At 43.8% G+C, this 24023-nt stretch overlaps 1 protein-coding gene and 1 long non-coding RNA gene across 2 annotated transcripts in view; one reads left to right on the plus strand and one right to left on the minus strand.

Annotated features, from left to right (window-relative positions):
• The window catches only part of LOC146175983 (kelch domain-containing protein 3-like), an 82721-nt gene extending 59662 nt beyond the window's left edge, over nucleotides 1–23059 (minus strand). Inside the window, exon 1 of the mRNA XM_084582341.1 lies at nucleotides 22142–23059. Within this exon, the coding sequence (XP_084438467.1) occupies nucleotides 22142–22228 (87 nt within the window). The 5' untranslated portion in view covers nucleotides 22229–23059. The remainder of the gene's footprint in view (nucleotides 1–22141) is intronic.
• Nucleotides 9541–10332, plus strand: LOC146175984 (uncharacterized). The gene is made up of 3 exons (XR_014701486.1): nucleotides 9541–9740; nucleotides 9808–9986; nucleotides 10085–10332. It is a non-coding gene; the product is annotated as an uncharacterized LOC146175984 (long non-coding RNA).
• Nucleotides 23060–24023: the final 964 nt, after the last annotated feature.

Raw genomic sequence — 24023 nt, forward strand, 5'->3', positions numbered from 1 at the left:
AAAAATGGCTAGATTTACGGCGCAAGGAGACCGTGGGCTGATCGATACTAATGCACGCTCTTAATCCGAAGCCCTCCACTACTTTACCGTGTTATTTCACTATTTCGCTCCTTCACTCGACCCTTCCCTCAGGTCGCAGCTGAAGTATCGACCGAAAAGTGAGACAGCTACTCCACCTTCCTCATTTCCTCAAAATCAAATTTTCTTTGTTTCCCTAGGTATGAGAACATGAGGGATGAATGAAAATCTGCATTTCAGCAGCTTGATAAGGCTTTATCTTCATAATTTGCATAACAAGAGAAACAGTGGCAGACAGTGAAATTACTTGCGGACGTAACTTCAGCAAGAAACAAAGGAAATAGTAATTTATTTTATAAATAATTTTAAGGCATGTAATACCATCAGCATATGACAGATTTTTCAGCACAGAGATCACAAAGAATGTCGCGCAAGCAAAAAAAATCATATATAAATTTTCGTATTAAAGCATGGCAATTGCTAGCAGAGCGTTCATCAGAAGAAATTACATGCGTAGCGTGTGCAAGAAACGATGCTAACTGAAAGTAGTCCGCATGTGAGAAAACAGTAATTACAAAACTTCATGAACATAAAATACTTCTTTAAGTACATGAATTCCAACATGACCTTATGGGGGTACTATATATAACATAATCTTGGTTCGGTCATTTTAGATTCAGTCCAGTATTCAGTGCACCTTTCATAAACGTACATATGTGTGGTTAGATTATCCGAAATGTATAGGCCTGTTGTGTTATCCCTGACTTCTTCCATTAAAGCTATAGTTAATCTAAAAATGAAAACTTTATTTTATTACTAAAGCAATACGTTTCGAGCCTTCAGCGTAGCGCGGCCGGTAGCCACGTCTTACCCACGTGACGCTGTGATGTCACATCCCACGTGGCTGGCAGGAGCTGCCAAATTGGGTTTCTCGTTTCACACGGGACGGTTATGTCAGAATCAGCCTGCTAGGACCCTGGCATTCACGTTACCCCTATAGGCCACTAATGGACGTTCATACGGCTTGGTTAAAGCGGGGCTTTATATGCGGACTGAGGAAGAAGAAAAAGAGAAGAAGAAGAACGCTCGGACACCCGCAGCTAATGTTTTCGCTCAATATTCGGTTCAGCAGCATTGAGCCCTTGTAATTTTATTCCAATAAAGCTAAACCCCTGCAACGAAGGATTCTCAAGATGATTTTAGGGAACACAGGTTATTTTGTTCTGAAAAAGCCGAATTTTGTTAATGTGACTGAATGTATAAATAAAATCAAAACAGTGAGTGGCAAATCAGAAGTGGTCCTAATCCTAATCATGGATGGACTTAAACGCCTTGTCCTAACGCACGAACTAGTATATTAGTAACGTTATTACAAGGTGTATGCTGCGAAATAAAACCGACAATAGGCGCCTATTGATGGCTGCAGCTGACTGGTGGATATTTAAGAGCGAGAAGGAAAGAAATGAAGTAACAGGCTAAGTGTGAGGACTGTTGGGCACAGGAGGAATTAAAATGACGTCACCAGCTCCATTTTCTGGTGCAAAGCACAGGCGACTAGATATGCCTGGAGCCTTTCACTGTGCTACTTGCAACACGTAATGGCGACCAATGTGACGTAGATGCATGCTCCCAGAACTTGATGTTCCATAGCGCAACAAGAATACAAGGGCAAGACACAAACGCTTACTACCATTAAACACTTTATTTAGCGCTCACAAAATTGATACAGCAACGAACATGACAAAAATTGAAACGGTAAGGTGTGAAGTTTGACAGCGTACATTGTAAACAAACCAAAGCATAAACCAAAAACCAGGTGTAAAAGCCCAAAAACTTGTGAACACGTTTCACCGGTTCCCTCACTGCCCTGTATCTAAAAACGCGATGCCTTTTTTTTTTTCCTCGTAGTGACGCTGAAAGACTATTGCCACATTTTCTTTATTTTCAAGCCCGGCTGTTTCGATTGCTGCGGCCTCGATAATCTCTCCCGCTAATTTATCTCTACTTCTTCCTATCATCTGGGATTCCTCAAAACTAACTTGCATTTGTCAACACGGTAGTACGGCTCCAAATAACTGGACTCTCTTTCCCTTATTTCCCTGTTGTGCCCGCCTAAGTTGCTCATTGAGACAACTGCCTGTCTATATACACATTGCCGCATGAATGCGATACCCTGTTGTGATTTGAAGTTTGGAACAGGTGGTCGAGTTTCTAAATGACTTTAAAGGAGAAGGTATGGATTTTTTTTTCCATAGAAGTGAAGGATAAAAGTAGAAACTGCATGAGCAGCTTTTACTTCTACAATGCCTCGAAGACTGCATTCGTCACTTTGATGCTGTCTATAGCTTTTCAAGACGAATCGGGCCTGTCGGTTGATGGTCTCTCTGTATTTGAACTCAACCTTAGTCAATTGGAATGAAGAGGTATTCGTGCAGACGAATGGTGTTTCTACTGGCTAGTGAAATACCCCTGCCCTCAGTGACCTGTACTTTGCGAGTCTGGACAGGCGGCTGCAAAGTAATCTTGACGCTGCATTTAGGCGTTCGAACTTTCACATTTGTAGACGACCATTTTGCAGTCCTTCGTAGGAAACATAATGACGTTTCTGCGTTTGCCAAAAATACCATTTATACTTTCACTCAGCGTCTGAAACAGCTGCACCCGTGAGCTTCCTGTTGAGGGCATCATCCGAGAGCATTGACATAAAGTCAGGCGCATGCCTTATGAAAATAAGGTTTAAAAATAGGTTAACCGCCTTAGAACGGCAGGATTCTCGAGGCAGCTACTTATTTCAGTTGCCAAGGGCATGAACAGGCGGGACAAGGACACTAGGAGCGCAAATGAAGGTGAAGGATAACAAGATAGTGGTGGTGCACATGCACAGGTCATCACTTTCCCTCAAAAAGATTTTTTTTTAAATGTGGGAGTGAAGGTTTGCATTTGCATGTCCGTACCGCAAAAATTGCCCCGCATGTGCAATGCCACCTGTCCTGACTGCACTGTTCCGAATAATTGTACAGTACAGCATAACATAAAAATATCTTAGTGTCGTGCACTCAGAAAACTATTTACAGGATAGCGTTTTCCAGCGGCAAGCCACACATAGGGCAACATTGCCTCAATGAGCGTTTAGGCGGACACCACAGGGAAGCGAGAGAGGTGGGATGATCCAATGTAATAAGAAAGCAGATAAATCAACAGGATAGATTATAGAGGCCGCAGCAATCGAAAAAGCCTGGTTTGAAACGTGTGTCAGTAGTGCTCCAGTGTCACTTAAACAACAACAACAACAACAACAACAACAACAACAACAACAACAACAACAACAACAACAACAACAACAACAACAACAACAACAACAACAACAACAACAACAACGTCGCATTCTTATATGCAGCTTAGAGTGCAAACCGATGAAAGGGTTTCACAAGTTTTTAGACTTATAATTTTTGTTTTTCTTTATGTTTTGATTTGTTTACAATGTATATAGTCAAACTTCACACGTCATCGTTTTAATCTTTCAGCGCGTTCATTCCTGTATAATCTGTGAGCGCCAAAGCATTTAGTGGGCGTAAGCGCTTGTGACTTGTCCCTCGCCTTCTTGTTGCGTTATGGAACAAGAAGAAATGAAGTCGGAAATCAATTCTAACAGGCTTTCTGCCAATGGAGCACACTACTCACTTGGTCTGCCCCAGAGTCAAATCAAGAAAGCGAGGAAGACGGGCTTTTTCTCTGTCGCGTGGGGGAAGGTCTACCTCAGCCAAAGGTGGCGTTGACTCAGCACACAATGACCCCGCACCACCTCTCCGGACGACCAGCACGAACCACGAATAACCAACATTTACTAGAAATAACGATTCCCCAAGACACGGACACAAAGGTCTGCCGTCTTCCCTTTTCTGCGTAACCTGCGCTGCAGGGCCATAGGAAACTCCCAAGTACCCTTGAGCTTTGCGGTGGGCCCTTTTAGCGAGCAGTGCTGGTTTTGCGCGGCCAAAGCTTGTGGGCGTGAGTCATTTGTGGATGTACCTTCCGCGTCTTTTCGCATGAGGGGCTTAGATGCCCTTGGAGATGTTAGCACTGCAGCTCATTATTGTCCCTCAGTTCGTCGCGTTGGTAAAGGAGGAAACGTCGAGCTCCTTGCTCATTCGGACGAGGAGGCGGAGCAGGGAAATGCGAAGCCATAAAGGGGCGAGGAAGACAGGGCTGCGAGAAACGATGCCACCAAAAACCTACTTGGCACATGCACAAAGCAGCGTCATTCCTTTCCCCTTTTATTATGTCATGTCCTTAGCACTGACTGTGGAAAGCTTTTTCTGAAACCGCAGGGCATGGCAGACAGCCGAGGAACATGAAATGGATGCATGCTCATGGAAAGCATACATTTCTTTTAGAATTTTTTTATGAAAGGGGGGGTGGTGGGTGTAGGAGGTGTTGATCAATGTGAAATAACATTACAGTCATGGGGATAATTTATTGGAAAATAACAGATAAAACAACCACATGCTTCTGAATGTCGCATCCGGTGCTCATTCGACTGTGCAGCAGTTACGACTACTCAATCATGAACTTTTTCAGGCATTTATGTTGCATATCCCCTATCCTTGAGAGTGATGCCAGCGCCACCATCGTCCATGGCGGCCGACGCGGATTCCCCTGCAATCCCGAGTGTCAGGTGGAATTCGATCTAACCATCTAACGAAGAGAATGGGAGCTGCGTGATAACCCTCTTACGCTACCTATGACATCAAGGTTGCTAGCCTTCGAGGCCCTCGTTAATCGTAATTACACTTATATATAATACAAGACAAATATCTATATATAGTTATATTTATCTGTAAAATAAACAGGCCTATAGAACGAAGCGCTTTTCAAGAGTTCGATGAAACAGGTAAGGTATAGAAACGGCTGCGCCCATATAATTTGCCAAGCTACTTTTATCACCTTTCTTGAAGCGAAGATGAACTTTAGCATTTTTAAAAGTTTCCAAGCAGCATTCACGGGATAAATACATGCTCAACTGAAGCTATATCTCTGCCAGCTATCCGGACACAATTTCACGATTTACGCAACAAGCGCAAAGCATATGTATTTTCCCCTTTTCAATGCACGAGAAATTAGTTAACATGAATCACAGTCTGGAATTCGCCGGTGCACGCTAAATAATATGGAATTGAATTTCTTTTGCAATACATGTTTACATTTTCAGCAACTCGGTGGCTGTGACGTCCAATTTTTGCTTCATATGTAGAGTTAGCAATATACAATGCTGCTATATGCAAAAGCAATTTGTTCAGTCTCTGTTATTCCGGCTCCTTTTGCAGGCGAGCTTGAGGGGACAGAGTGTCTACACTGCGGATTTTGCACGCCACACGTAATTTCAGATCTACTTGTGACGTCAGAGTCAACGATCGCGCGTGCGGACACCGAAACCTTAACTACGGGAAATGTGAAATATTAAACAGGAGTGGTTGAACGGAACGTTGTGATTGGTGTTTGCAATAATATTTCGCAGATCATTTCACGGCAATAAAATACTGCAAAACATTTAAACCTGCTAAAAGCAAGACTGAGGACGAACCGAAACTGACCTGCACCGATACGGCGTTCTGAAAACCAAACCGCCATTCCTAACGGGAACCGAAGCTTTATAATTGTTATATGGAGTTTTTATGGCGCATAAGCAACTATGCCTATCATGTGCCTAACAGAATGTTAGATGGTCTGTTTTGTTATATGATGCCTATATTTGATTTGAAACGTTTGCTTTCTTGAGAAACGTGAGAACAAGAGAAAAATCGACGAGTGCTTGCTCGCCTAAAAGTAATGCAGGATGAAAAGGAATGTGTTCTTTGTAAAATACAGTAAAATATTTTTCCTCGAGTTGTGAGCATGACGTTAAAATGTGATTAGCTGTGAACTCATCACCACACATTTCACTCAAAGGTCTGTCGTTTTTTGTTAGCAGGAAATTAGGGGTTATATGCGTGTGTCCCAGGCGTAGGCGGCATATTTACTCGATGAATCGTTTCTGATGTTGACATGATTGCCATTCGCCTAATATGGGCTTTACGGAGTGAAGCTTGTCGTTTACTTCATTTTCCCTCGCGGCCAACGATACAGAAGAAACCAAAAAAAAAAAAAATTCGAGGACACTGGCGACTAAGGCGATGAAAGGCGAAAGCCTGACTGTTGCATTCTGCTACGAGATTTTACCGGGTACGCGGCATTGATTATTAATTATTTAAATAATTACACAACTGTCCTTAACTAAAAATTATTAATTATTCAGTTATTATAATTATAAATTCTTTCATGAATCATTAAATAATTCGTTATTAGTTAGCTATTGATAATTGATTGGCATATGACCACATAAGGCTGCATAATTAGTAATTATTTATGCTACTGTCTCAAATCGGTAACTGTTACTTATTAGTCATTAATTATTAATTGATAATTGATAATTGATTTCTATATGGTTATATAAGGCACGCATTTGCGCATACTGTGGTGGTGCTCTGTGATTGGTCGAAACCTCCATGACGTCCTCCCGTCTCGACCAATCAGAGCCGCCGCAAAAGCGTGACACTTTTGCTGACGACAACGATGAGGCAATAAAGGCTTTCGCCTTAATAAAGGCCTGAAAGTATTCGCTAGATTGATGTATACTGAGGTTTCGTAACTGAAGAGTGCACGTCCCTGATGCCGATTGCCTTCGCTTTCCTCGCGTTTGAAGCTGAATTCCTTTGTCGCCGCGACATTTCCAACCTTCGACCTTATCCCGCAGGCAAATTTAAACCATAATTTTTTATTAGTTCCTCCTTTGTTTCAAACGTTGCGTTTGCGCCGGGAATTCGTATATGTGCCGTAAACAAATTATTCTTGTATTAGATCATTTTTATGGAGCGATTTTTTTTTTCAGCACCGGATGCTGATGACACGCCAGAACAAAGGAAGAACAGACATCAGACCAGCAGCACCGACCACGTGAATTCCAAAAGTCGTGAGCATCGAAGAAGGAATTTTTTTTTTCTCCATGGACCCCGTACACATCTTTCGAGTAACTAAGTGGGTTGGTGCAGTGATATGTATGGTGACAAAAACCAAGTGAGCAGGGAAACGGGAGCGTCTTCTCAAACCTCGGGTCAGTCTCATCCGTTGTGGTTAGCTTTCTAAAACTATATTCCAACTCTGATCCTCGGCGAACGTCCGTGATCGGTGGCCTCTGCCATTTCAGCGAAGTTGCATCAAGAAAGAGAATAAAGGAACATTTCAGAGGATGGCGGGGATTGCGTCACTTTCAGTCTATTTTGGTCTCGTCATTGTGTATAGGCGGTCGAAGTTTTGTCTAAGAAAAGTGCGGTCTGGTGTTGTGTAAGACCCCGTGGAAAGCCAAGACGTAGTGTCCCCGTGCGATGGCGACACTGCAGTCTTCTGTTCTCGTTATGACATAACGTTGGTGACGTCTGCGACTTATATACTTTTAAAGCGGAAAGTTGGGCTAGTTGGTGATCTTTAGATTGAATGCACATGTTAACTAGCGCTAAAGACATGGACAAAGGAGAAGCGGACACCATGTCCGCTCCTCTGTCCCTGTCTTTAGCGCTAGTTACCATGTGCATTCAAACTTAATTACTGCACTGCGGGTGTGGCGCGTGACGTAATTTGAAGGGACACTGGAAACTGATGTTGTCCATCGTTAATAAATAAACACTTTAAATTTTTTTTGCAAGGATTTTCGAAGCTAGCTCACAACACCAGATAAGATGTTCAATCCTATTAATGCAATGTTATTGCCCCGCCATGGAATGTCGTTCATGCTGCATAAAGAGTGCCCAAGGACGCGGGATCGAACCCCATCTTCGGCGGTCGCTATTCTATGGAGGCTTCTGAGAAGCAAGGCGCCCGTGTGCTGTGCGATGTCAATACACGCTAAAGAACCCCAGGTGATTGAAATTTCCGGAGCCCCTCCACTATGGCTTCCCTCATAGTCTGAGTCATTTTGGGACGTTAAACTCCATAAACTAAACTAAACTAAATGCAATGCTATTGCGAAGAAATATTAGTTTGCTACCAAAAAGTACAGTATAGTGTTGCGACATAGAGAAAAGGACATATCATTTTCGACGAAAACTGGTCGCGGTTTTTCAAACCTTGCTCAATCCAATGTCCCTTTAACTGGACTTTTTTGCCTATTTCTTTCGACCCAACAAAGACGTCAGCAGACTACCGTCATTTTGCATTGTGCAAGGACGTTCTTTCAAATCACTTCCAGGAAACAGACGGGGCACTGCACGTGTGCGCTGAAAAGTGTATCAGCTCCCCGCGGCTCCGCAGTCAATACGTGACTGGCATTAAAGCGAGCTGGTGCGAAGAAAAGAGGACGAAAAACACAAGTCAGGACTGGCGTAGAGTGCGAACTGTTCAGAAAAGGCACTTTCAATCGCATTGAAAAACACAAACATTGGGATCAATAGCTGACTGAAAGGGAAGATAAACTTACAATATAATTACCTGAGCAAAGCCTTATGGCACAGCTTAAAATATTGGCAACGATCCGTTCAAGAAAACATTTTTTGGGGTCTGAAAGTGACAAGGATGGCCTGCTTACACATGTAGGACTGAGCTCGATAAAATATGCTCAAATATGCTAACAATGCCAATTTGTGTTTGGATCTACCTACGAATTTTCTTTGTTTTTATCATTGAGGAACACTTGCAATTCTCGCACTGTGTGACCATGTGGATCCCTTAGCCATTTTTTGACCAACACCTGAAGCTATCTCGTTATTTCGTTCAAGCACTAGCCTGCAGTGCCTAACCAATGCATTCAAGACCCGGAGACACTGGTACAGATAGCTGCACAGCAGGAGGGCCTAGATATAGCCCAACCTTGACTGGGTAGTACCTGTTAGCCACCTTCATTGTGTGTTTCCACCTTCTCCCCCTGATCTGCCTGCAACGTTGGTTCGAGTTTACAAAGGAGCCTTACACCTGCATGAGCAGGTTATTGCTCTCTCTTTAAATGAAGAATTTTTTTTTAACGTACCTCTGGCAAGCTTTTAATCTCTGGTAATGCTACCTTGCAAAGTTTATATCAGCCTTGAGATTAGCCTTCGATTCCTCTGCTTGCGTATTTTCGTGCATGGCTGAAAGTGGCTTTTCCAAGAAGCAAACTTGATAGTCGGCGTCAGCCCGGTCTAGTGTGTCGTCCTCGTTTCTTCATGTCTACGCGAGCCGTGACTCGAAACAACCAACGAGCTCGAAGCACTCTTGCAGTACCGAAACCAGAGTCAGTCCCCGGTAAAATAAAGCCCCGAAGACGAAGGTGACGAAGCCAACAGAAGCGTTTAGGGGTAGATCGGCTGGAAACGCTGATTGGTGGACACGCCGCGGCCTGGCGTGACGTTTTTTGCGTCGGCTGAATGCTTAACCGGACGTGACGTAGTCAAAAACTGGGTTTGCTTGTTTTTTTTCGTCCCTAGACGCTCTAGGGAATCGCTAGGAGCCCCCGCTCTGGCAACGCGCGCGATTCCGGCATTCGGTTCGTGGATCTCGCTGCTGCATGACACCGGCGCGTTCGGTCACCGAGGTGCTCGACGATGGCGGGCCTGCGCGTTTACGTCAATGCGCTTTCGGCACGCCGATCCGTGCTGTACGTTGGGCGGAATGACGTTGATAATGGCGACGACCTGCGGGAGATCGCAAGCACCGTCAAGGTAATTTGTCTCTCATTTTGCTTATTTATAAGTACTGTGTCGCTTGTCTCTCCCCACGTGCTTCCAGGACCTCGTGCAGCAGCAGCTCGTGGCATGGACGCTCCTCGTGTTCAAAAAAAAAAAAAAAAAAAAATCGGCCACGGCTATGGAGACCTCCACGAAAACATCCGCCGTCGGCAACTAAGCGCTGCCTGACTGCTATGCTGAGGCGCACGTCTGCCGTGCGCATTCTCAACCCTGATTGAGGTACAAAAACGCAGATTTCTTTGTCGAAGGTTTTGTAATATGTTGCGCATTCATCAAATCGCTATGTTCATAATGCAACTTTTTCTACTCTTTTACAGCACCGTTTCCTGTATGCTGCGAAGAGACCGAGGATTTTCTTTGTACGCAGCAGCCCATGTCAGGGATCGCGGCATCGATCAGCTCTCCAAGATCATCGCCGCAACCCTCGTAAATGTCTACAGTAGAAGCATCGCGACAGCATCCAGGGCAGCATATAACCATGGCACTGTGTACGACGTAGTGCACCGCTGTTGACGGTGCACGGCAAAGGGCCACGGACGAGTGCAGGGCGTTGTGTTCGCCACGCCGTCACATCGCTGCGCATCCAAACGGCCCTTTTCAGGGCCGCCCCAATGTTTCCTGGCAGACCGCACACCTGCACCTCCCGTACTCCTCTTCCCTCTCTACGTTGCACGTGGCTTCGTATCAATCGTCGCGGCCACCAAAATAACTTGCGCGCTAGGCCTCTTTACCAGGCTATACGTAAATACACGCATGCTTAATCGTGTCAAATTTGATTTAATAAAGTGCTACAGTGCTTATTACCTGCTTCCCTCACGCATTCTTCCGAGTCTTCGTGCAGCAGCTGCAGAACACGTGGCAAGCGTCACTCTACTGCCGCGACGAACGCTAACTAAGCCCACACAACAGGCTTAACAGCTAGAGTATTCTGCGGCTTTGTTCAGCGATGTTAATGGAAGTATCGACATTTTATATAACAACTGCATAATCGTCTTGAATATTGCTTCATAAAGTACTGTACTGCTTAATTCTCACTTACCTCGTGCATTCCACAGCTGCTGCAGCTAGCACTTGGCCAGCGTCGTTCTCTCCAGTGCTGCAGAGACGACAAACTAGGCCTCGCGATAGGCTACAATATACACCGCGGCTTTGTGCCGCTGTGTATTTTTTTTTTTTTATAAATGCATCACATTTCGAAGGTTATAGTCGCCATCCAAGGATCACTTAACTCGAGAGCACGGGAAAAGGCAGAAGTGTACGCACCTGGATTCGATGCCATGTACAACGCCGTTTTTTTTTTTTTTTTTTCACGAAAGCATCCTACGCGCTAGGCGTCCTAGACAAGGTTCAAGTGCAGTGTGCCTTTGTATAGTAACCATGTATGGGGTGAGCAGTTGCCATGTTTTCAGTTCACTTTTGTTGGCTGTTTCTTAATTAAAAATGGTCTCTGTGTCTGTCACTGTGTCTAAAGAGCTGCTCTAGCCGAACCACGTACGTAGCGATGGATTGCACCGCGGCAGTATGGTTTTGTACCAAGTTTAACAAAACAGTTGAGGCCAAATCAAAATCGGAAATGACCATTTCCAACTGGATATTGGCCCCCAGTCAACAATTTGGAGTCCAATTCAATGGCAACAGTTCAGCTCTGTGCCAACATTTCGTACAATTAAGGGAGTCGAAATTATGGAAATGGCATGCATTTGTGAACATCAAACATGCTTCACATCCAATTAACATGTCATGCAATGCTAATATAAAAGCTCAATATTCTATCGGGGAACTCTATGAAATCTGCTAGAGCATGGAGCACACGTTCGTAGAGATATTTTTTTTTAATTACCAGCACTCACAAAGGTATTGGAAATAATTGAATCAAGTCCCATTCAAGGAATCAGATGAACAGTAACAAATCATCCTTTATATATTTTGTTTAGTACCTCAATGAAGAGTATTAGGCACACTTTTGCTGAATTTGTACATAAATGACATAATTCATATTGACAACAGTGCTCAGCTCATCATGTATGCTGATAATAGTGTGTTTATTACTGGCTTTGATCTCAATGAGACTGTTTTACATTGAAATTATTTACTTGAAAAATCGTTTGCCTGGTCCAATTTCATGAAGAAATAAACACGGAAAAACTATTTTATTTTGAGTATGAAATAAGAAAATGATGTAAGAGATGGCTACCGATCTATAATAAAAATATTGACCTTGTAGAAACTCGCATAAGTCTTGTGTGATTTTTTTTCATTTGAGATAGGAAATTCATATAAACAACACTGCAAAAAAAAAAAAAGATTTCTTCAATGAGTGAGCTTTACCTTGATGTGGTACTGTCCTTGCCTTTAATTATGCAAGTCCCCACAGATAAGGTATTGCAGTTTTATGTGGGCAAGCACCACAAGAGCATATATCAATAAAATGATAATTCTCAGTAAATTAAATGTGTGTTTCTTACATAACAGATATTGACTGCCGGTTTACGACATGACACCTCCGTGCAGAATACAGTATAATTACCTTTAACTATGAATGCCACTTGTTGCATGTTTCCTATTTTTCTTGGCGGGACAATAACAGCTTTCTTTGCTCGATGGCACTGCTGCAATTTAGAGCCACTCCGTTTTTAACTCAAAACTCCAACCTCTGGTTTCTCCCACACTTTCACACTTGGTGCAACCTGCAATCAATAAAACACAATCTAATGGTCTCACTGAATGAACTTAAACAGGTATTGCTGAAATTGTGAAAACAGCTATGAATACACTTTTTAGGGTTGTAAAATCAGAAATGTTGCAAAGTTAAAGAGCACTGCAGAATCTGCATTGGAGCAATGCAAAAGAACGGATGCTACTGCAACATTACATCACCCTCCGTCGATTGACATCACTCATTAACCTCCACCACTTCTCAATTACTCACAACTGCTGCGGACATGATTTTGCAGACACGTTCTGCGGACGTGGTCTGCGGACAGAAATCTGTGAAATCTGTGCGTTTGCCAGCGCTGTGTTAATGTATTTTATGTTATCACTTATACTACTTGAGAATTCATTTAGTGTTCTATCAGTGTGTTGTGTTACCTTGCTAACAAGTTTCCTTATATCTTCTTTGCATGTGTTATTGTATGTAGTTGTATCCCCCCTACAATAATGCCTCGTGGGCGCTGTAGGTACTTACAATAAATAAACATAGCGAAGTAATACTTTCGCATTAATAGATCTTCTAGACATAGGGTCTCTAATTCTTGCACTTTTTTTTAAATAATGTGTAAATTTTTTTATCCTACTCTGCAGCTACTCCTTTGTAAATGGGTCCAGGACCTAAGTGCATGAGTTGCTCTCTGAAACATTTAATTTAGCTCTCGAGACTATCTAATATGCTCGAATTGAAATCATTGACTCCAGATTGGACATTGAAATTAGTTGCAAAATTTTTAACTGCAAAGCCTATTGAAATCTAATATGTTTGGGTGTATTTTTACTAGGGAGCAAAATGCACCAGCTTCCTTTAACATCTTAGCCAGCGCACACACAATGCATCATTGAAATGTAGTTTGAATTCCAGTTTCACCATGCATAACAATTGTCCATTCAGTTTGGATGTTCATTAGGAATATCAATTGTAATCCGTAAGATGACCATAACTTAGCAGCCCATAATAAAAATAAATTGCTTCTTTATAGAGAGTTAAAACTATGCAGTTGGGACTAAGTACTTATTCCAGCTGGGAGGTCATCTGGAAACTGGAAGACATTTGATTATGGAAATTCAATTAGGACTAAAAATTCTAATTGGAAAGAATGAAAAGATGCCTAAATGGAATGAGGGCTTCTAGAGAAAGTGTAAATTCTGGAAACTCAATTGGATAATACAAGACTCTTTAGCAGGATCTAGAACACATCTTTTACAAATGAACACTTGAAACTTAGAGCACTGGCTGATGCTCACCGCCGCAGCTCTCAGAATAACTGACAGCATGGGCAAAACTACAGTAGGTGTTAGTGCAGTATACACCAGTGTTGTCACTGCGAAGTGAAGAGCCACAAAGCAGAGGACTGCCATCCTTACTACTGCCAATATAAAAGTCCTTCTCAGAGCCACCCCATTGTTTCCTGGCAGATCATGGGCCTTCAACTTCATTGTCATGTTTCCTCGTTTTTAGTCTTTTGTAGGATGTATTGGGCCTTCAGTGGTCTGTCATGCAACACTGCATGACTAATCCACTGAGTGCAAAGCCGTTAACCAACAGAGATATCTTTTCACTTCATGTGCGGCACACAAACATCATGCATAAAACAGGCCACATGTCACTATTCCATCTTTCTTTACACTTTCTTTCTTTAGCACACTCTAAAACCATTCCTGTAAAAAGCTAGAGCTTCTTTTACGCAAACTGACATGGCAAGTATTGTAGCTTGAAACATTTTCAAAACGGAAAAATAAATGCATGAGGTGGCTCACAACCATTGTTTTTTTGTAAAATTGTGTTGCTTCATAGGCAGTAACTTGGACAACACTGACAACATTTCTACATTACTTTGAAACAACCCAGGCAAAAATCCTAACTGATGTAAATGGTTTAAGGAACAAACTTCCAGTTCATACCAGTTGGATAACAATGGATCCCTAACTGGAATTCAATTGGGATCAACATTCATGCGTATAAGGTACCCGTTGCATGCGAGCCTTGCTACCTGTTGATGGTTTACAACTCTGAAAGAACACAAAAACGAGGGCACAAGTGCAGATAAGGCGCATGTTTGCAGTCTCCATGACCGGTTGTATTCGTTCCTCTGTATCCCATGAAAGCACTCCATTTCTAACCCCCAATGGCGTAGGTCTGCGACATCCGGTGCAATAATGCGGGGCAACTGCCCCCCCCCCCCCCCCCCCCCTTCTTCATGAACACACCTGAGCGCAATACCATCAACTACTTTGTCGTCAAGGCTTTCTTCGATTGGGGAAGTTCGTTTTTTGTATCGCACAACATAGTGCAAGCCGAGGCATTTTTTTTCCTTCATTTCTTAAGACTTCAACGTAACAAGCATACCCCACAACTGATAATAGCTATATTACGAGGGGCATATGTCATATTTTTTCTTTTCTTAAGAAAGGTGCATTTGTGAAGAATTAAGTAGAGGTTTTTGACAGATGAATTTCTAGATTGGGACCACTCAAATAAAAGGGCATATAAAAACCACAAGAATTGCAAACTTTGAGCATGTAGAAATACTTGGTAACACGTACAGTAACTAAAAAGTGGCAAACTGGCAGATGCGACCAGGATTATAACACGGTGCCATTGTGAACAATTTCGTTTACATCAGGCATAGCGCAGTGCCAGCAAAAGCCTTGAGAACTGGCCAATGTGCTGTATTGTAGTTCATATTTTTTATGCTTCCACAAACTCTCCATAAGGACTGTTGAAAGCTCTGAACATGCACAAGACAACTGCAATTACATCGGCCACAGTGACAAAGAATAAAGTAAATACCAACCAGCTAGAATGTTAGACTGAGCGTTCACATGCAAATATGGGCGTAGAAATGTCATTTGAGAAGTAAGCATGCTAATAGTGAAAGGACAACTCGAACACACAGAAGAGAACTGAAGTTACAAAAACAAACAAGCAGTCATAATTGAGGCCTTCAACAACTGCGCTGTAAAAGACAAATTTTGCAGAGGGACAAGTGCATAATTAATCCTGCCGCACAAATGAAATAAGCATACCCCTCGATCAATTATAGAAATCGCTTGTGTACAAAAAGTGGGAAACACTGAAGTCATCTTGCTTTGAGCAACTAATTTCAGATATTATAAATCTTGTTTTGAAAGCTGGTATTGATCTAAAGAGCATAAAGCAAAAAAAAAACCGACATGCCAACATTTTCATTTTCCGGTCTTTAAGGCTTCAAAGCTGCTACTCGATTTGTCAAAATCAATGTTTTTTGCCAGCTCACCTACGAGAGATGATAATGCCAGATCTGAAAGCGTCCACTGACCCATCATAGGTCCTCTTCCTCACAGGACACAGCCTCCTCCTCTCACAGGATACAACAGACACTCATATATTAGGAATAGTTGCAGGCTGGGAGAGGCTCTAGAAAATCTCAATCTGGGGAACTCCAATGCTGCCCAACCGTTGGCCTCTTCGAGTCCAATGCTTGCCACTTTAATTTGAGGTGTCTCCTCAGCCAAGGCATTTTGATGAAATGTGTTCTATCAGACAGCTTGTTGTAGAAGGATGTAAGCTTCGGAATACATACTTTAAGACTTGAGAGGTCCCTCAGTAGAATAAAGAAATCTCTTCACTTCAGGACCAGATATGTTCTGCGGCTTCTAAAATCGCTTTTGATTTAATGCAGAGCTCGGCATAAAATCTACCAGTGCAGTCAAGCATCGCCCCTTTTATTTTCTTCCTGCAATGAAAACCCTGAACCTCAGACACATTCTCCTACCATACTCTTTTTGAACTTCTGGTGCCTGTCTACTGATATTCTGAGCTCATTTGATTTTATGAATTTCTGCTCAATAGCCTTGCACACTGTGGCCACACATCATCTTTGAGAAAGAGCTTTAAATCATCCATCTTTGCCACTACTTTGTCAAGGTATAGGTGCTTTGTCTGCAAATGAAATTGTGCAGCATTTACTACTTCAGGTACTGCATGCTATAGGTGCAAGCAACATAAAAAAGCAATGGCACAGACTACCGTAGCCTCCTTGCAAATAAAAAGGTACCAATGAGCAGTGATGCCTTGCTAACAGAATACATTTAGTCTCAAAGTGGTCTTCAGCAGCGGAGTGATAGTGGGGGTCGTCAGGTTTGATTTCATGATGGACTGACGTGTATCTCTCATTTTAACAATAACCTTCTCTTACAGCAACAAAAGAGAGAAAGCATTCTCTTGAGGAAAAGAACTTAAGGCCCACAGTATTGCAGCATGTGAATTGCCTTGCATATATTTCTCTAACTGCACTCTTTGCATTACCACCCTCTCCCCCCCCCCCCCCCCCCCATTCCCAGCCACACTTTCCTGAGCACTGCACCCAGTGCAGTCCTCACACCCCTATAGGGCCCGCAAGGTTTCTAACCCCTCCTTTATGCTAAAAAAATGCCTTTTTATATCCTGAAAAGCAATCCCACAATGTCTGGACAGCCCGAAATTCAGCAAATACTCGTTTTACTCATCTTTGCACCTTAGTAATGTATAAGAAAGGGTTCTTTTTTTTTTTTTTTTTGCTGTTGACATATTAGAGGCATAAAAGGTGGCATATGCCCAGAAAATTTTGTTAAAAATTGGCTATAGTGCATGCTACCTTTCTCTTTCATAAGTTTTTTGCAAACTGAAGTGGTGGACCACATTAACTTATTCTTCATTGCATTATGTCATCATTGTGCAATTAAAAAAGTGTCCACTTAGATATATTCACAAGTGCTGTTTGATAAATAATTGTCTTTAAACTCTGAGGTTGTGTGAAAGAGATACTAAATGGAAGGAAAAATAGTGTAGCACATATATAACTTTAAATGTGTTTATAAGTGTAAGGTATAGCCAAATAAGAATGTAAAGAATTTCTGGACTGCAAGCAATCAATGTAACGAATGACAAACATTTACTCAAGGCAATGAAAGTTATTAAAGCATTTCAATGTTTTTATGAACAAAAATAAATGCAGCGTTTGAATATATAACAAACAAATTTGTGATGGCAGTCAGCAGTCTGTTTCAGGCTACAGGTCCAGTTAAAAATCACAATTGACACATATGACGGATGCAAAACTTGTTGCTGTGAAAGAAATGCAGAAGACGTAAGATGCTGCTTATTACATATTAGACATGCGAAGGCATGACAAGCTTAAATGGTCCATGCGTTGCATTAGAACAAGCACTAAGTCATTAAAAGATGCATGCATCACATGGATCTCAATTTGACAGCAAACATATGCTGACACTTAGAAAACATACAATGCCATTACTCTTCATGTGATATATACGCTGCAATATTTTCATGTTTTCTAAAGGCTACGCACAGTTCTGTACTACTTAAAAAAACACATCTTATAATGCTCCTATAGTTACCCATATATAACATGACCTCCTTAGTAACAATGTAGTACAACATTTCTTCTTGTTGGCCTGAAATCCTGAGGCTGAATGATCTGAAATCCGGTTGTAATAATTGCGACTTTATGATATGCTCCATCAACTTTATTTGAGGTATGAAGGCATTATGCTCCAAGTGCAAGATGGGGATTTGCTTTATTAAACTTAATCTAAAACAAGCCCTGATCAATGTGAAATGACTTACATAGTTTTATAATAATCATAGCCCAAATGAGAATAGGGTATTCATTAGGCACCACAATTCTGACCTAAAAAATTTGTAGAGTCGAATGACCTAGTACGCATCTCTATTCCCTTTGTCCTCAAAGCTTTTTCTTTTTTTTTGCCCCCTACAGTCATCGACTAGCTAGTTATTGCAGCTAGGATGTGCTTATAATAGCGCCGGCGCCGCGGTGTTGCCGGCCCGCATCATTTGCATTCGCCGGCGCATTAGTTTGGAGTGAGGAAATTAGGCCCTTTTTAGCCAATAAGAGCGGTCACCGAGCGCATTTCTGGTTAAAACAATTCATAATGAACTATTTCGCTTAGAAAAAGACCGAATTATATCGGGACGCGTGGCAACGGGACGGACGACCGTTGCCGACAGCCTGCGCGCCTGAAAGACATCGCACCGAGAAAGCTATTTTGCAAGGAAACGTGTTGCAAATATACGAAATGTGCAGAAGAGCGGAATCACCGCAAACATGGTGTGCAGTTGTCACTGGAAAATTCGCCCGGCCAGCCTACGAACAGGTCACACTGCGTTGGCGAACCTCGATTGTTTTTGTCGCCGAAAGGTCTCACACAGATCTAGATAAAGGAAAAGCAGTTAAACTATGATTTCCCCGGCAATTCGTGTGGTGCGACAAGCTGGTTCGGAAACCTCTTCGCGGCTCGAAGCGTGCATAAGTTATTTGACGTCGCTGCCGTTTCCACAGTGTCCGCACTGCATGCAAGCTAGGCCTCGTGCCTCTCCGCCGACGGCCATCGACTAGGCAGCTGCCGTTTGCTTGCGGCGCGCCGCCGACACCGTGTCACCGTCGGCCATGCTGCCGAGCCCGGATCTGAAAAGCATGGGGAATCCAGGGACAGTCTAGGGAAAACACGTGCGCCCTACATCCGAACATGACATCATAAAATATCACGTGACCCATGACGTTGTTTGTGACGTCATATATGACTGGGCCAATCAGCGTTTCCAGCCGATCTACCCCTAAACGCTTGTAAGCCAACACGCTTACACAGGAGCTTCTACCTCTCTTTCTCAGTCATAGCGACCCCGCCAGTTGCCCCCTCGCAGTTATTGGATTAAGCCAAGGGAGGGGGGGGGGGGGGGGGGGAGGGGACGAAGGTCAAGGCATTTTGTCAACAACGGAGGAAGCTTTCGTCTTCCGGAGGCAACAGATTAAAAAAAGGGGGGGGATGTGGAGGAACAATACCCGTTACTCAGCGATTTTTCACACTTTCCTGTATATTGAAAATTGGTCGATAATCGCGCAAGCGCCATGATTGAGGTTGTTAATCTCTTTGTTAGATTATGTCTATCCGCAATGTCAGAAAAAGGGCTATCTTCAACTGGGCCCCTATTATCACTGCGCGTTCAGACAGAGGGCATTCGATAGGCCAAAGATAGCGTTTTTGTGGTTTTGTTTGCGTTCACGTGCGCTTGTAGGGCACAAAAATTCCGAGTGAAAACAGATTAGCGGCGTCGAAAATCGGGCCACGCGGTGGCACGGCTCCGTTATTTGCGAACACGCGTGACACTTTTGTTATCGGTATACTCTAGAGCACCATATTATCGGCAGCGCGGAACTTTGTAATCTGCCTCTCGCGAAGCAAGTCACTATATTGCTAATCTTTTTTTTTTACTCATGACTGTGCGCGTTTGCTCCCTTTTTTGTGTGGCTTCTCGTCAAGAACATTTATAAGCCTGCATCGATGCTAATGCGTCATCCTTCCTCACAATCACGCAACGTCATCGCTGCCGCCACGAGGTTAGTGACGCAGCGAAAGTAGTGCACCACTTCCATGACAATGTTCCTCGCGTTATAGGGCCATTTTTTTTAACCTACACCAGCTACACTAGTGTAGCAAAACACCATTGGAGGTATTGGAAATTTGTTACACCGGTGTAGCTGGTGTAGGGTAAAAAAAATGGCCCTGTTGTTCTTGCGTCAACACATTGTGTCAAAACATTGAACCGCACGCATACATTCTTGCCACGGATAATCCATAGGCGTGGCATGGAATTAGACCACGACATTTTCTTATATGTAACAAGAAATTGCCTCTGGAAGTGATTTTCTAGTTTAGGTTGGAAGCAAAGCGTCAAGCCCATCACATGTTTTCTTCTGCATTACCGTGCACGATGAATGAACGACTGAATACTTCAGTCCTATGCCTCACGCAGCATGCATATCCTTTCTTTTTGACCCCGCAGAATCCAAACCCACAGAGCCGCTAGGAAGTGGTGGTCTTTCGGGGCTCGCTGACCCGGCGACAGGGTTGCGACGACGAAAAGATGAGACCATGACTCGTGAAACCCATTCAGCGGGAAGTTTGTGGGCCACACCCACGCCCTTTTGACGGACGGCTCCGGGTTCTTTGCGTGCCCACGAGTAAAAAAACCTCGATATAATCGAACCAATGTTAGGACTAGCACAAAGGTTACACACTCGCGTTCCCTCACTTTGAGTCTTGACCCCCCCAAGGGGAATGGAAACGAGCTTTCAAGCTCCTAAATTGTAAACTGCATGCCTGTCAAGCAGCTCCCGACCATGGAGAATGGACCTCATTGTGGTGGCCTTGGAAACTTCAAAACCCTACTGAAAACTTCATCTCCGCAAGAGGCCCCGGCATATAGGGGTACATTGTAGCTGGTTCAGTACTTTAACTCGACAAAATGCGGGTCTAGATTATTGCAGCGACAAGCGAGTTTTGAGACGGAAGCACATTTGCCTAACCTTCTACTCCCTTTCACGGACACGACCTTTGTCGCGTTCCCCTGGGCGCGTCAACCGGATGTAACCAGGCTGAAAGCGACAGACACAGTGTCAAGCCTCTCTCACCGCAGATCGACGATAGGCGTCATGCCTCCCTCACAACATCCGGAGTCACGCCCGCGAAGCCGCAAAACGCATACAAAATCGGTAGTACCGCGCGTGTCAGATCAAGTGAGAAGATGAACCCTAAGGTTCATCATCGACGAACAGCAGTTTGTGACCGCTATTAGGTGGCGTCACATTAACCGTAGTCAATAAATCATCATCATCATCATCATCATCACGACGCTCGACTGCTGCATCCAAGAATGCGGAATCGAATGCCGGCCGCGGCGGCCGCTTTTCGATGAAGGCGAAAAGCAAGACGGCCTTGTGCTGTGCCGTTTCAGTGCACGCTAAAGCACTCCAGGTGGTCGAAATGTCCGGAGCCCTCCACTACGGCGTCTCTCATAGCCTGAGTCGTTTTGAGACTTAAACCTCATAAAACAAAAACCAAACCATCGATCACATGTTCGCTTACATACCGTGATCAAACGAAGATTTTGTCACAGCAAGGGCTGTGCAAACGTGTAGGAAATATTTTGAAAATTGGTTTTGTTTCAAAATACAGAAAGATAAGTCTGCTGAAAAATTTAACCCGTTTAGCATTTTTGCTTTCATCTTAACTATTCGCTGTCACTCATAAAGTAGGCCTCAAAAGCGCTATCCAATGTATTCGTCGTGTATGCACGTATTAAAGGTATATGCCCTGCCATTAGGCGCCGCACTCATTCTGATGCGGGAATTTCAGACTGAAGACTTGACTTGTCTTTAGTTGGAAACTGATCATTTGCATGAACACTGAACATTGCTGCTGCAACACATCTGCAAGCACGACGCTGAAATGTTTAATTTATTCCTGGGTTTTCAGACTGGTACAATGACCAATTAAAACGTCCTTCAGTGGTGTGCTTTCGTCCTATTTAACAAAAATGAGTAAAACAGAAATAATTGCACAAAACAAGTACGAGGACTTTACAATCGACTTGCAGAGGTTAGAAATAACGCGAGAGCGCGAAACTGACCTATTTGCAAAAACCGCCTGCTCTATGCTTCACGCTATGGTGACCACGGCTCTAGCACCGGCGGATTATGAATCAAAGTAGGTTATCGAAAACATAATGAAACATAACGGTGCACTTTCCAGCACTTCTAAGCTGCAACTAGCTTTGATAATGACTAAATATGAAAACATCAAATAATCAGTAATTGGCTCACCAGCGAAGAATCCCGGATCACGTGGCAGATGATTTTCTTGAACAGGCGGTACAGCCAGCCGGTGAACTTGGCCGTCACAGGAACCATCACCAATTGACGTTACCACACGCGTGGCATACGATCACAACACTGCTGCTTGAGATGATTATTTGTTCCAAGGTTCTGAAATCAAACTTGTGCTACTTCTTTCTTTGCTTAGATGCACAGCCAAAATGTTGATGACTTCACTGATGACAGCAGAATCCCTTGAAGTTGCCTAGGATAAGCACTGAAACTCTACTTTATATTATAATTCAGTTGACAACTTCAGTGTTGGTGCAGCGGGGCAACACATTGAACATGATTACTGAAGGATCACGCTGCAAACCACAGCGTCACGGCAATCGAAGCGTAGGTTCCGATGGGTTGTAGACAGATGCAGTGTAGATGATACAAAACCTCGTTACGTAACTAGCACACAGTTTCGGCTTCAGATGTAAATGAAAGTGGAGGCAGCTGCCAACGACATTCGATAAGCAACTCCAGAACTGCTGTCATCAGTAGCAAGTAACGCCGACAATGTATTCGGCAGTACACGATGAAGTCAGTGTAGCAGACGACGTTTGCAGAGTGTTGTAGCAGACGACGCTCCCGGTGTTCCGGCAGACGATGCTGGCAGCTCTTCGGCAGGTGTCTTTGGCATACAACACTGCAACATACACTGTTAGCAGTAGCAGACGACGCTTCGAAAGCCGGTAACAGACAGCTCCCTGAGAAGGCGCGCTCGCTTAATCCGGCCCCTCGCACCACGGACGTTTTTACACCGGCGGGAAATGCGCGCCAGAGGTTTGGCGCTCGCGACTGCAGCGTTTCACAGACAAGGCGGTAACTCGCTTTCCGAGTCGCCGCCGTGACGCCGCGAACGGCAAGCACCCAAGGATGTCAGGGTCGGGTCGGTCGCCCATCGACGTAGCGCGCCATGAAACGAATCGCCGATCCGGGAAAGAAGAAAGAGCTTGCCGGGAGGCGGGAGAGAGGGCGCTGCCTTCCGACGGTTATTCGGAGTGGAGACGACGGCCAAGACGGCGATGAAGGTGATTAGATCGAATCTATAACGCCGTGGCACGCTCGCGCCCCGCGCGCTTTGCCTGTGTTGATTATTCTACTATTTAATGCTGTTTTCTTTAGAGTCCTTCTGACCGCCGCCTGTTGCAGAATCCAGTTGCGCGTAGTAATGTACGAAAGGCGTCGTAGGCGCCTGCAGTGACGGCGAGTTGGCGAGAGGAGGAGGGGGTGAATGCGCCGGCGGGACAAATAAAGAAAAGAAAAACGGTTCGAGGTAAACAGTTGTCTCCGCCGCAAGACGCGCTTGCCTTGACTCCCTTTACGTAAGCAACTCTGCTCACTTCACCTGTGGTGCAAACGCGCGTTCCATCGCCTGACTGCAGTGCTGAGGTACCCAACTGTAACCGGTGTATTATTACAGCTGTCCTTTCATCCGCGTACCTAACTTTTTGTTTTCTTTCCCCGGACCACAGCGGTTCTTTTTCGGGATCCGTTGAGGTCGCAACGGGGTATTAGGAGCCTTATTTTTGACGAGGTTACTGACCATCGCGTAACGGCGATTAGCCTCTCTTGACCGGTCACGCCATGCCGTTTACGTAAGCGCAGAACTCAATTATGTGTCTTTCATCTGGTGATTTATCTGTCTCTGCCTCTGCTGAAGGAGGGTATAATCCCTATCAAACTGTTTGTAATCGGAATATTTTAAGAGCATCATACCGGATGTTGTGAGTAGATAGTAATATCATTAATTTTTAGTTTAGAGGTCTGTTTTCACGTCACATCGTTTGTGGATAGCAACTATTTACACTGACTTCGTGCCTTGTGCAATCGACATTAT

This window comes from Amblyomma maculatum, chromosome 10 (assembly GCF_055883805.1).
Source record: "Amblyomma maculatum isolate TAMU_Amacu chromosome 10, ASM5588380v1, whole genome shotgun sequence".
NCBI lineage: Eukaryota > Metazoa > Arthropoda > Arachnida > Ixodida > Ixodidae > Amblyomma > Amblyomma maculatum.